General features: G+C 43.5%; 1 protein-coding gene across 4 annotated transcripts in view; it reads right to left on the bottom strand.

Annotated features, from left to right (window-relative positions):
- Positions 1 to 791: 791 nt before the first annotated feature.
- lrrk1 (leucine-rich repeat kinase 1) overlaps positions 792 to 14,867 on the bottom strand; it is a 122,484-nt gene continuing 108,408 nt past the window's right edge. For all 4 annotated transcript variants that reach the window (XM_050052229.1, XM_050052245.1, XM_050052238.1 and 1 more), the window contains 3 exons: positions 11,533 to 11,970; positions 11,244 to 11,345; positions 792 to 4,576 (listed from right to left, as the gene is read on the bottom strand). In XM_050052229.1, the coding sequence (XP_049908186.1) occupies positions 4,399 to 4,576; positions 11,244 to 11,345; positions 11,533 to 11,970 (718 nt within the window). In that variant the 3' untranslated portion in view covers positions 792 to 4,398. The remainder of the gene's footprint in view (positions 4,577 to 11,243; positions 11,346 to 11,532; positions 11,971 to 14,867) is intronic.

Raw genomic sequence — 14,867 nt, 5'->3', positions numbered from 1 at the left:
TGAAGAGGGAGCTGAGCCGGAAGGTGAAGCTTTCGATTTACTGGCCTATCTACGTCCCAACCCCCACCTATGGTCATGAGCTCTGGGTAGTGACTGAAAGAATGAGATCGCAGATACGAGCAGATGAAATGAGTTTCCTCTCTTGTCTGTCTGGGCTCAGCCTCAGAGATAGCGTGAGGAGTTCAGACATCCGGACGGAGCTCGGAGTAGAGCTGCTGCTCCTTCGTGTCGAAAGGGGTCAGTTGAGGTGGTTCGGGGATCTGATATGGATCCTCCCGCGGGGCAGACCCAGAACACACTGGAGGGATTACATATCTCATCTGGCCTGGGAACGCCCTGGGCATTGTTGGGGCACACGCCCATAAATGTTCCAAACACAAAATATGAAAAAAACAAAAAAAACAAAGAACATGTAGGTGAAGGCAGAGTCTCTGCAGATAAATACACCGCCACACACAAAGAGCGGGTGAAGTGATGTGCACTGAAAATCCTACCTAGTGTACCTTTAACATGTTGTTTTACACATCATGCAACATTCTGTTGCATGAAAATACGCAGTGAGGATCAGGTCCAGCAGAAAGCTTTGCCAGAGCTCTGAGCAGGAAGCAGCCACTTATGTTCCTCATACCAAGCAGGAGCCTTGTTATCAGCTTCCTTCTCCCATCTGTCATCATCACTTCATCACAGCAGGCGTCTCTCCTCCTCTCTCACAGTGTGCGGTGCATGAAAGCAGAGGGACAGGTTTGAGTGTCCAGAAGTTTCCATGTGTGTCTCAATGATGACAGCAGAGTTATCATAAGAACTTTATTTAGTAACATATTGTACAGCAGATATTTACACAACAGCTTCCATTTCATTACACGTTCTGATAAATACATAACCTCTGCCTCACCACCAGGCTACAATATACACTTCTTTACTGGCCACCGTAGAAATGTGCCAATGTAAAACGGCGAAAGACAGATTTGGTTGTAAAGATAAAATGATTAAAAAGATGTAAAACCATGATGCGGGGAGTGATGGGCTCCTCTCAGCCTCTACACTGTGACTGACAGCTTTTTATTGTCGCCACATCATTAAGCAAACACTTCACCCAAAGCTCTGCTCTCAGTGGTGCCGCATGAATCTGTCTGCAATCTGTGAGCTCAGCTGCTGACACTGGTGCTGTGTGGATAGACCAGGGAGCAAGGAGAGAGCAGAAACTTATACGTGATACATTTTGGATATTTTGGTGAAACTGAGGGCTTATGTTTGGCTGGATAGCGAGCCTAGAGAGCACCGAGTCTTTTCCTCTCTTGTAGATATGGACTGTTCCTCTGACATCTGTAACTAAGAGAGTTTCTTTCATCAGTGTCTCTGAAAGGCTGGAAAATGTGGGCGGTGTTTTGAGTCTACAGACCAGAGGTGGGAACAGGTCACTGTTTTGCATGTCACGAGTTAGTCTCAATCATTTGCACTCAAGTCCTGAACATGTTTCGAGTCCTTAGCCCTCTTTTACATATGTAATGTTTATAATACAATATTAAATTTACAGAAATCATGATTGTTTTTAAAATTTCCCTCATCTACTAAAACAAATTTGCTAAAAACTCCCTTTGCTGTTAAGCTAGCATTAATTTAACATGAGCTCACTGACTATTTTCTCACTGGCCTTGACTCACTGTTCCCTGTGCAACCTCAAATGTCGAACGGAGTTGTTGCATCTTCATCCTCCAAGATTTGCAGTCTGAAATTCAACAAATTGCAATCTTTTTACACGTGAATTAAATTATCTTTGGTAACATTTTTTCCAACTAGCACTGTAACATTTGGCTCTCTCCTGCAACTTAGCAGCGTGCTGTCTGATTGGCTCACACGAAGTGGGTCTGGGGAATTAAGTGTCGACTTACAGGGAGTGAATAGTGTCAATGTTTTTGATAAGGAAATTAACTGATTTGTGGCGCATTCTTCAGGTATCAAGTATTTTCAAATCAAATCAGTTGAGAGAAATGAGTCATTGGTGTTAAAGTCCGAGTCAAGTTGCAAGTCTTTTTTTTGATTTTTTCGAGTCTAAAGTCTTCAAACATGTGACCTGAGTCCAAGTCCTTTGATTCAAGTCCATACTTCTGCAATAGAGGTGTCACCTGGACTGACATGTACCACTGTACAGTGAAAGAAAAAACTAAAACACCCATGGGAAGCATTCAGCACACTGTAACGGCCTCATGGGAGCGGAAGCCCAGCTGATTTCAGTTATGGATGATTTGGTGACACCTGAAGGTACTGATGGTATCGGTGGGTGTATTTTAGTCCCTCTGAATGTGTACGGAAATTTTAAAAAACAGATATTTTCCCTCTTCATTTTAAAAGTTCTGTCCACATGACCTTTATTTTACAAGATATCTCTGTCCAAACTAGAATGCAAAAACAACTCCAAATGGTCGCCAGTGTGTACGGCAGTCTCCCCTTGTTGCAAAGGTAGCTAAGTGTACAGGCTAACGTTACCTTTTCCAAAACACCTACTGGAAATCTCATCATTGCTGATTCGCCTCTGATATATGGACGAAGGAGCTCAAATTAAACACAGAGTGATGCAAAAGTTTCCTTCCACTCCTCATCGACAGCAATCCCACTTTATAAATTGTCCCAACATCTTCTGATTCGACCGGGCCTCGTGATCCAAAACCATTGTTTATAGTAAGACTTAAACTCTGATTACTGTGTATCTGTGTGCACGTGTAAAAGGGAGTGTTTGGAAGGCGATGACATCATCTCAATTTGTACATTGCCCATTGTTGCTTTGAGTAATGAGCATGAGCCAGATAAAAAACCAACAACAGACTACCGGTTTGCTAACGTTTTCTTATCACCACTTGGTCTAATGAGTACTTCACACATAACCTTAGTACTGCAGCGCCACTTCACAGACGAACGGAGGCGTCTGCCACGCCCAGTGTTATTTGGTCCACCTCAGCGTCTGTGGTTTAACGTCTGCCTAAAAAAATAGTTTGGATCAGATCCGGTCGAATCAGCAGATTGTGAGACACTTTCGAGAGTGGGACTGTTGGTAAGGTGTGACAGGTAAACATATATACTCGTCCTTGTATGAATCAGGGATAATGAGATCTTTGCGCTGCAGTTGACAGCTAACTTTAACAAGTGTTTGGAGTTGTTTTGCATTTAGTGTTGATTAGAGCTGCACAGTAGGCAAAAAAAAATCATATTGCGAATATTTTGACAAATATCGCGACTGCAATATGAGTTGCAATTTTTATGGGAAAGGTAATTTTTGCATTTTAGTTCCACTTAAAAAAATATCTAAAAATGATGATGATGTGATTTTTGCTGGGGTCTCTATCTAACGGGCATGTCCCCTTCACACCTGGAAAATAATTTTTAGGCCAGGGCATCTCTGCAGCACCACAGGATATTGCCCTTAAATAGCTGTGTAGGTGTGGACGGGGCCTCAGTATCCATCAAACTGAATTAATGATCCACTGTTGTCTTCTACATTATGTCAAATGTGCACACGCACCAGCTTCTGTCTTTGGCATCACATCCAGTACTGATGACTTTCTGTTCTCCTGAGATACAGATGCAAGTGGGACAGAGTTGAGCAGGAAACACACTGTGGTGTCTGAAGCCGCAGTGGAGCCTCATTTAAAAAAAATAAAGTGGTCTTTTATCTCTGAGAACCTGCCAAAGCATCAGGTTTTAATGACAGCAGCTGGGAACCACTGGTCTGTTGCATAATGTTGCGCCGATCACAGATGTTCGTTTGTTGCTTACAGACCGCTCTGGTAACAATGGGAGCTGTGGCTGGGATGCAGATTCATATGGCACAGTTAAAGACAGGAACACTGTGTTCAGTGTCATCTACAACCTGCTGTTTGTTTCCAGCAAACAGCTGTTTCCCAGCAGCATCAGCTTCATTTAAAAAGACTCAATACTTACAATGTCCCCGTCCATAAAGTTGCAGATTGGAACAGTTAAATGAGGGGAGGCTGAAATAGACAGAAAGAATAAACAATGGCCTGCAGCAGCTGGAGTCAGACACAAACACTCCGCCACATCTTGAACTGAATTCCAGTCATACCAAACGGGCTAAATATGAATATGTGACCAACGTTTAAACCTCTGAGCAGAAGTTAAGTTTGATCTGTGACTCAGCTTCATGTCTGCTGTGGCATTACAGATATTCAGGTCTTATTTGTACTTAAGTAGTGAGGGGACGTAACCACTGTGCACAGCTGGAGGCTTGGCCCTTACAGCACACCTCCTCCCCCCTCCTACGTTGCCCTGATGTCAGCGTTCGGCGGCCCCCTGCTCTGAACACTGGCAGTCTGTCGGTGTGTATTCCCCTCGGCTCGCCCTCCGTACAGAGCTGCGATTCTGCGCCTCACCGACGCAGCACAACAGCTACCTTCTTTTCCTCATGCTGGTCTCCAAGCGGCCAAGCTCCTCGTAAGACTGGTAGAAGACTTCCAGCTCGCGGCAGCCCCAGCCCCTCCAGACACACAGGCACCACTCCATGTTTTCCTTACGAAAGCCACATACAACTGTGTCCTTTGCCACTACTGCTGCCTCCTCCAGGATCCTGAGAGGAACAGAGAGAAGAGAAGTGAGATCGATCTGTGAGGGTTAGAGAGGGATGCTATGCAGGGAGGGAGCTAAAGTTAGTGGCACATCTCCGTGCACTCTAATTAGCTCTTCCTAGAAGCTAGTGAGCTGTTCTAGGAAGTGGTTCCCTGGAAAGCCACCGAGGACACTGAATGCTCTGTTAGCACACAGAAGTTAGTATTTATCTAAGTGCTGGTAAAGAAATAAATTCCTGAACTTCTCTGCTCTGAAATGTCTCATCCAAAGCTCCTGGAAAGAAAAATACAAAATCAAAGCAAAAGACAAAGCCATCAATTTTTAAAGGTCCAGGGTGTCGGATTTAGGAGGATATACTGGTGGAGAAGGAATATAATACAATAAGTATGTTGTTTTAGTGTATAGACCCTTTTACTGTTAGTAAACAGTATGATGTTTTTTGGTGGGCGGGGCTTAGCTGGAGGCAAAACAGTTCTCCACAGACATTAGTTAACGCTAGCTAGCAAGTTCTGTTGGCTTGTTTTAGACAATGGAGGAAGATGATGTGAGTGGTGCGTTCAGAAACACTCATTCTGAGTGTGGGAGCGCACTCTGACACAAACTGGAGCGTTGATAAATTGGGAGCGCTGTCTGAATGTAGCGTTGGGTTATCCAGAGCAGCGCACTCTCAGAGTGGCAGAGCGCACTCTGGACACTCTGTCTGTGGAGACGGAGCAGCAGAGCGCCGAGCGGAGTGAATGTGTGATTAACTTAACCGTTGGTTCATTCATGTAGAAATATAACGCTCCGTTTCTTCCACCAACAGGGCTCTCATTTTAGTGTAGAGCGTCAGACTGAATTTACCAACGCACCATGTCAGGTCACTCACTCTCCGGGACCGCCAGTGTTACTTGAATAAGTAAACACTGACCAACGGGACCAGACTGGCCGACCCGTATGCTCTCACTCAGTGGATGGATGATGTCACAGGAAGCCAATCTTACAAAGGAGGACCACACTTGTTTGTTTTGCTATGGAAGCTAACGTTAGCTAATGTGCTAAAAAGTTAGCGTTCCAGAGAAATCCAATATTCCTCTTAATCCCTCCCCAGTTTCTGATGAGGTGGACATGATAACCCTTAATACACATAACCTTATTCATCCCTACAACAGGAAATACTTTTTCCCTAACCTGATATGAAGTGTGCGCTGCACATGTGAGCATTTTTGATGATGGCCTCCGTCCAGTCCTTTGGTCTTATCACATTTAACCATAGTTGTCTTTGTTTTTGTTGACGGGCAGTGGCGGCTGGTTTTGAGCCATGACTCCTTCTATTCTGGCTCCCAATAACACAACAAGACAAACACATTTTAACACTCCTATGTGGCCTACAGCCCTGTGGGGGAGAGGCAGGTTTTGCAGCTAATAAAGTGACATCATTGTAACGTCGGCCCTAAAGGGTCCATATGATTGTGGCACTTAAAAAAGATGTTTATTCACGTAGGGAACTCAGCGCTCACCCTCAGGGGGGTGCACAAAATGACACTGATGTTATGCATCTAACTTTAATTTTTATACATTGGGGAAGGGGTTATGTTAATGATGGCCAGGAGCGTCATCAGGCCATGATTTAAGGCCCGCCACACACAAATGTTGACAAACAGTTTAATAATCTAACCTAACAGTTCAGTACTACACAGTTCACAGTCTGTTCACATGTTTTCAACAAGTATTTTCGGACATGTATGATGTGTTTAAAAATAAATCACTAATTATACTTTTCCCTGAGTTTAAACTCTAATTTATGAAGGCTGTGACACAAAGCATTCTGGGAGGAAGAAGAGCTTCTGGGGACCGTGTGTCCTGAGCTCAACCACCCATGTATCATGCTGAACAACCCTGAATTATCTTCTTCCATTGTTGTTTCATCTTTGTGAGGTGTGTCATTATCCTCCACTGATGTTAGTTCACGTCCTTTGATATACAGCCTTGTGATGACGGCGCTCTGTGAAGTCACAGTCAGTAATAACTCAGCCTTTAATACGTTTGTAATGGAGATAAAACTGTCCAATCAAAGCAGCCATGTGATATACCTGCAGGCCTGGCGACTCCTCGCTTCACCTGAGCCGTGACCCCCCCTCCCCAGAGTGTCGTCTATGCTACAGGTGCACCGTGTAATAACTGCTTATTAAGGGCCCTGTTTTGGGTGGCCCTTTTATTGCCTGCTGCTAAAAGGCCAGGCCCCTTTTTGTGGACACTCACACAGGAGTCCTTTCTGCAAAGGAGCAGCTGCTGGCTTCTTTACAGAAATAATTACAGACTCAGCCGAGCACCATAAGTACATGATGAAGGATCTCGCTCGGCTTTATTGAGGCTGCATCAGTAAATTAATATATAGCTCTTTGGCCAGCGGTGAATGGTTTCAAGCACAGCTGCAAACGGGCTCCATGCAGGTGGAGGAAAACCCAGTTTAGACCTCAGTAAGTCCCTCTAATGTTAAAAAGACCAGTTAAAGTGGTTCAGTTTGAGACTGAACAGAAAATTCAAGTTGTAAAAAGATGAATAGATTTATTCTTAACGGATCTGAAATTAAAACACATTTAAATTGTTTAAAGTCAAGGTCGTGTGCAATACATCAGTCTGGTTGATCTGCACTGTAAACTGTGAAGAGCTGAGCAGGTTGATCTGAACCTGCATTTTACGGATGCTGAGTGGTCAGATATTCCCAAGGATACACACCTCCTCAATATGTGCCACACACAGCCTGATTCACTTCAAGGTGGTTAGTACACAGACTTCATCCATCTAAAGTCAGAATCTCAAAGATGTGCCCCTCGGTCGATGATGTTTGTGATAGATGTAAAAGTTCCCCTGCAACTCGAGCTCATACATTCTGGTCTTGCCCGGGTCTCTCAGTTCACTGGTTCTCCATTTTTTAAGCCCTTTTCAAAATACGTGGAAGAACAATTGATCCAAATCGTCTTACAGCAATTTTTGGTATTCAGTGTGAAGACAGTCATCGTTGTAAGATACAGTCATTTGTCACCCTTTTAGCCAGAAGACTTATGTTACTTAGTTGGAAGCAGGCGACCCGCCCTTTTAAACACTGGGTCAGAGATACATCATAGTTTTTGAAGCTAGAAAGGATAAGGTTTGATTTAGAAGGACCTAAGGACAGTTTTAACAGTGTATGGCAACCTTTCATTACATATCTGCTGGATCAGCTGTGAGGGTGTTGTACTGTTGGTTCTCAACATCTGCTGCAGAACTTTAAATCAAAGGAACGTGTGAAAACACATACACACTTTGTCTGTTACTGTTGTTATTTCATGCTGGATTTTATCTGTTTGCTCCCAAGGGTGAAAAAGGAGAAAAAACGGAGACTAATAAATAAAGTGGAAAAAAAGATGGATAACTGAGTAAATTGGCAGAGGTGATGATTTGTGGGCTGCCTTACCATACGTCTTAAATTGATGTGACTGTGCACTTTCTAGGATAGTGTTGCTTCTGCCCCTTGTATTTCATTTTATCTTATTTTCTGTCTTGTCTTTGCCTTGGTTATATAAACTTTTGATGCAGCTGAGTGAAGTGGAGCCTGCGGAGGAAGCACCGGTTAGCTCCGGTTTCACTACAGGCAGATTCACTTGCTACAAGGGCGAGGAAATAAAACCTGAACAGCCAATCAGAGTGATCTCTCTCACCGTCAAGCTCCGCCGTCAATTCAACATGCTCAATCGGCCGAAAAGCCACCAACGCCTAAGTGCCGATGGTGCGGGACACACCGCAAAAACTAGGCCGACAGACGCTCACTGACAGCCCGACTTTGGTCGACGGCCGACCGTCGGCTTGGTGTGTCAGGGCCTTAAGCTTAAACATGATCTTATTTCAATGTTTAAACTTCATCTGACAAACTCTATTGTGAGTGTGAAGATATTCTTACTCCTACATCAGGCCATCAAAGCCCTCTCTGGCTGAGCCGAACAGGTAAGCCGGTGGCTCTGGATTAAGAGGAGAGACACCACTTGGGCCCCGAGATACCACCAACAACAGCAGGATTCAAGGGAGTAAAAGCAGAGGGGGGCGCACCTGGGATGCCAGGTGCTGCCGATGAGCCCTCTGGAGGTATCACTAACTCACTATTGCAAGTATGTGAAACAACAATTGACCAGTTTAACTCAACCAAAATAAGGATGTAGGGGGAGGTAGAGTGTACGGCCCAGTCTGGTGGGGGAGAGTTCAGTCCCACAGATGTCTCTCCTTGGCTCTGCCTTCCCTATGCTCTTTCCTTATTTTCTATCCATCTTACAATAACCCTTTGACTCCCACTCGGAAACCCCCAAATGGCACCATTACTCCCACTCATAGTCTCAGTGTGTGAATCAAGGGATTGTAACATCTTGTCCTAAACTGAACTACTGCCCTTCCTCAGTATCTGTGTCTTGATGACCGGAATGTAATGGTCGTGGAAAACGCTGACGCAAAAACTTGGAAAAAATATTAAACTGAGGGAATGTCTGATTGTGCAACACTATGCAATTTTAAAGCCTGGACAACATCACTTAATCAAATGTTTGTTATTATTAACATTTAAATAGTTAGGTAGTTTTTGTCATGAGTTGTTTTAGTGTATAATCTGCAGATACTGGAGGCCTTTGGTCATCTCTGCTGCTGTTGTGGATCACATGTTGCTGCTGCTCTGGTGGCTGACGATCAGCTTCCAGCCCTGAAGGAAGTCCTCTGGTTCAGAGGGTGCAGCTAAATGTTTTTAGATTCTATTTTCAGTGCCGTTTTATTTCAGGGCAGGATTGGCTCATAGTAACCACTTTTTCTGGAGCGCTGCAGCCAGTTTGTGTTTAATTCATCTCTGTGACATTTCATCAAGGACCAAAGACACTTACTGCACTGAACATGGTGATACTGTATCTACCACACAGAGCTGGTGTGCTTTATTAAACTGCCATAGCACAGTTGTTTTTAATGGGTTCTTCCTGCTCCTCAAGGCTGCTTTAAAGTGAAATGATTCAAGTCGTAGAAATGAAGGCCGTAAATACTACCGTCTCTCATATTATGGTTCCACAAAATTTTCTTGCCATCTCGAAAATGTTAGTTTAAATTGGCCGAATAAAATGAGTATTTCAAAAACACTCATAAAGTCTCAAACTAGAATTACTGTCCTGCGGTCGTATGCCTCTGTGAACCAGTTTCTCTTGCAGTTTTCATCCACGTCAGTGAAAACATGGATGCTTCACACACAGAAGATCTATACAATCAGCACAGTGTCAAGATTAGTGTCACCAATTCAGTATCTGACCAAGTGTCTCCCCTTCTGCTCCTGAGATATGACGTTGTGTAACATAAAATGTCATCACTTTATCATTTTGTCCTGTTAGGCATTTGTGTGAAGTTCTCTCATAATTAGCATATGAATTCTTGAGTTATGGCCAAAAACATATTTTGTGAGGTCACTTTGACCTTTGACCTTAAACCACAAAATTCTAATCAGTTTATTATTCAGTCCAAGTGGATGTTTGTGTCAAATTCAATCAATCAAGAAATTCCCTCAAGTTGTTCTTGAGATATCACATTCATGAGAATAAGACAGCTGCAAGGTCACACTGACCTTGAACTTTGACCACCTTTGACCATTCATTGTTGAGTCCAAGTGAATGTTTGTGCCAAAGTGCCAATATTTCTTCAAGGTGTTACTGAGGTATTGTGTTTACAAGGATGGAATTGGATGGGGTCACATAAGACTTGACCACCAAAAACTAATCAGTTCATCAATGAGTCCAAGAGAACGTTCATGCCAAAATTGAAGAAATTCCCTCAAGTTCTTGAAAGATCGCATTCACGAGAAAAAGATAGATGCAAGGTCATGGGGACCTTGGACCTTTGACCACTAAAATACAATCAATTAATCCCAAAGTCAAAGTCAATCTTTGAGCCAAATTTAAAGAAATTCCCTCAAGGCAGTGTTGAGATATCGTGTTCACAATGAATTGAAATTACGGTCACACTGACCTTGACCTTTGGCCAATGACCACCAAAACTAATCAGTTTACCTTTGAGTCAAAGTGAACATTCGTGCCAAATTTGAAGAAATTCCCTCAAGCTGTTCTTGAAATACTGCGCTCACAAGACTAAGATGGATGAAAGGTCATGGTGACCTTGACCTTGGACCCTTGACTACCGAAATTAGTTCATCTTTGAGTCCAAGTCAATCTTTGTGCCAAATTTTAAGAAATTTTCCTCAAGATATTCTTAAGATATCCCATTCACAAGACTAAGACAGACAAGGTCACAGTTACCTTGACCTTTGACCTATGACCATCCAATGACCATGACCATGCCTATGACCATGACTATGACCATCCAAAATCATTTCATCATTGAGTCCAGGTGAACTTTTGTGCCAAATTTGAGGGGATTCCCTTAAGGTTGTTGAGATACCGCACTCACGAGAATGGGATGGATGGACAACCAGAAAACATCATGCCCCCGGCTGCGGCTGTCGCCGGTGCGGAGGAATAAAAAAAGAAGATAAACTGAGAGATAAATATTTGTCTCAATAAATAAATAGTTAATATTGTAATTGTTTTACTGATTCAAGAAAGCGCTGCAAAAATAAACCAGCAGCAAAACAAACCAACCAAAGTTTTACACATTTAAATCCCAGATCATGAACTCACCCCAAAGACGAACATCCAGGTGGACTGAGGACAGCGATGACACGCCCCCTCAGCTCATCGCCATGTGACTGCATTTCAATGACCATCACGTCACCTCCACGCCTGCAAACAACGACACATGTATATGTATATTTTTTCCAGTAGGTTGTCGTGTTTTTATACAGTCTACTGTAACTTGTATTCCAAGTTTTCATAATTCTGATCGTACAATGTAGTGGGTATGTTTAAAACTTTTTCATATTAAATATGTGCATGTGTTTGGGTTCACTCAGTGTGCAGTGTTTTGTACCTGGGGATCCACAGAGCTCCGCTCACTGGCAGCACAGTGAAGGCTCTCAGCTGAGGTGGCGTGGCCTTCACGCTCTCTGCAGTGTCTCGGTCAGACTCTGGGCTGGTGGATGCCTGCTGCTCCGTCTCCTCCCAGTCTGCAGGCGGAGGCACACTGCTGTGGCTGTCTAATGAGGCGCGGCCTGCGGTGCTGGAACAGTCTGACCCCAGCGGCTCCAGGGAGCAGTTGGATGATAATGAGCAGTAGTCTGTCAGTGAATCCTGGTGCTGGATGATCTGGGTGCCTGCCTCCTCGCTGTAGATCAATGTCACTTCTCCGTTAGTCCATCCCTGCTTCTCTTCCTGATCTGAGGTCTTGAGTTCAGGGGTTGTCACCATGGTAACCCCAGCAGGACGCTTCACAGTGAAGACATCCCGAAGAGGGTTGCTGTCTCCACAGCTGAAAACACGTCAAGATGTCAGAAAACAGGCACTTAAAATCAAATCAATTGTGCTTCAACAGCTTTTTTTCCTCCTGCTCACCTGTACGATGTCAGCTGTGACTATCAGACAGGTTCAGATTGCATCATATTACATCATCACTGTTGGTGTGAAACTCTGTGATTAGCATTAGCTAGCCAACCTGAAGTAACAAAGGTAAAAGACTGCTTAAAATATTCATGGATGAGGAAGGTCAGAGACTCTTCTGCTTTGCTCTGCAGCTAAAGTTCGGTTCATTCATACAGCTCAGTATCACAGACTCACAGACCCACATGAGAAATCTTTCCAAACTCTCCTGGTTGACATCACCAGACCAAATCGCAGAGCAAATAAAACACGAGCTCGCAGATTCGTCTGGTTCCCAGGTGACAGCTCTCCAGGAAGACAAAACTTCCTCAGCACACGGGGAAACTGGAAAAACCTCCAGAGAGCTGAAGGTGGAGAAGAAAATCTAACATTTTAGGATTTAATAAGTCCCCAAAACAGGTTTATAATATGCTAATATTTGTATTATAGGTTCAACATATATCAGACGAAGCTAAATTTTAGATTTTCTGGCTCAGTGAACTGGCAATGGAGCAGTGGGAGCGTGGGACATCCCTTCACACATAATCTACATTACTTTTCTCTACAGTCTGTGGTTTTAGAACATTATTCTCTCAGTGTGTCACATTATTCACCCAGAGGGATGCTGCCTTGTCTTCATTGTTACAGAGAGACTGAGCTGGAGTGTTCATCAGGAGGCAGTCTGACGGGGGAGGCCGTGCCCCTTGTTAGCGAAATGACAAAAACGTGTCCCCCCCTCGTTAACCTGCCATCCTTATCTATCCTCCGAGTAGACCCAATCACCGTCCTATCCGACCTATGAGCGATAAATTATTGAAAATACTTTTTGACAGAAGTGTCTATTTTAACCAGGGAGGTGTTTGTAGCATGGTTTAACAACCAGGAAACTCACAGTCCAAATGCATGTGTTTAATCATCTCACGTCAATCAAATCTCTGCATTTCAAAAGCATCCTGATGAGAGTGAGATACACACAGAGGAGAGACAACAGTTGGAGAGAGTCAGAGAAAACTAATTTCACATGGTGGACTCTAAAGAGAGGAAAGCAGACAGTGAAAAAAAGCTTTTAATCAAGACTGGACAGACTCTTATATATCGAATCATCCCAGTATGTCTCAGCATATGTTCAGAGACCGTGGCTGTTATTAAAAGTGGCAATGTGAAGCACCACTTCGAGAAAAACTTACCCACTTAAATCTTAATTGACGGCACAAAAAACAAAATATTTATGGCACTGAATCACTGAATCGTAACTCAAATGTCACCTACTGATGCTCACACATTAACCCAGTCCATTCTGATTTCTCACACCATTACTAATACTGATGTTTGACAGTGAAAAAAATCTGACAGTGACATATAGACAAACGTTCACCTTGGGGCATTTCCTTGGAAAGTCCGGTTCTTTTAAGGTTGTGTGATAGCTGATTCAGACCAAACTAAACTTTGGTCTGTCTGAAAACGCTGGTCTTGGTTCATGTGCACTAGAGTTCGGTTCACTTGAGGTGAGAATGCACTCTGACACAAATATAGGAACTGAAGCAAAAAAAAAAGCGCTAATCCATAACTTATGTAAGGGATAATGTATAGTGAGCCGGTGACAGTTGAAAAATAACTCCCGACATGGGAATGGAACCCCGACGCGCAACGGAGGGGTTACATTCCCATGTCGGGAGTTATTTTTCAACTGTCACCGGCTCACTATACATTTTCATGCTTAGAACATGGCTTACTACTAAAACATTCAGTGATGTGACACAAAATAATAAGAAAGCACGTTTCGTTGATTCAAAATTTGCAAAAAAAAATGTGTCTGTACTCTGTATCCATGGAAACAGCAGCCTAGTTACTGTTGCTAAGTCCGATAAACTTTCGGTTTCGGAGCTAGACTGGCATGGCGCTCCCACTGTCGCTAACTGCACTCCCTGGAGAAATACTCTCAAATTTCTACAATATGCATTTGAAGGATATATTCAGGATGTCAGACTGACACAGGGTGCTATAGCGTCCCTAGCAACGGAGCAGCAGAGCAGCGGTGATACCTCAAGAAATAAACACCACAGAATTTTGTTGATTGACCAGTCAGAATCAAGTATTTAAGAGTGCCATGTTCTAAACCTCACTAGTCGTCTGTGTAACACAAACAGCACATCATCTCTCTCTCATCAGGGCCCGTCTTCTCCTTCAGTACTGTCTCACTCGTGTCATCTGAAGAATGAAAGGCTTGAGAACTCTCTGTCTTGTCAGCTGCTCATATTGATCGCATTCTTCCAAAATATGTGACTGATAGAAACACCAGAGCAAAGCTAGAAACCTAAGACCATATAAACTTGGTGGTTCCATTATTTCTGAGACCAGGAAATGTCAGCGAGTTTCACTTAGATATTCTGTCCGATAGACGAATGACAAATGAACGTTTGGTGCGCTTGATAAAGTGCATCGTGAACACTAACTGAACCAAATGAAAAATGCAACTTCACTCCCACATTGCACCGAGTCTGCCTAACTATAGCTTTGAAAGTGCCCTTGAGAACTCTGATACCATTCTCATGTGTGTGCTGCTAATATAAAGCTACAGCCAGCAGCTGGTTAGCTTAGCTTAGCACCAAGACTGGAACCAGGAGGAAACAGCTAGCTCAAACTGCCCTACGGCCCTGTGGAGTGTTTGATTAAGCAAGTTTACCAGTTAAACCATTTAAACCAGGCTTATTTCATTAAGTCAGGCTTATTTTCAGGCTTAGCTTCACCTCAGGCTGAGCCAGTGTGAGTTTCTCCTCAAGGCTGTACTGT

This window comes from Epinephelus moara, chromosome 1, assembly GCF_006386435.1.
Source record: "Epinephelus moara isolate mb chromosome 1, YSFRI_EMoa_1.0, whole genome shotgun sequence".
Lineage (NCBI taxonomy): Eukaryota > Metazoa > Chordata > Actinopteri > Perciformes > Serranidae > Epinephelus > Epinephelus moara.
This window is presented reverse-complemented; position numbering and strand designations above follow the sequence as displayed.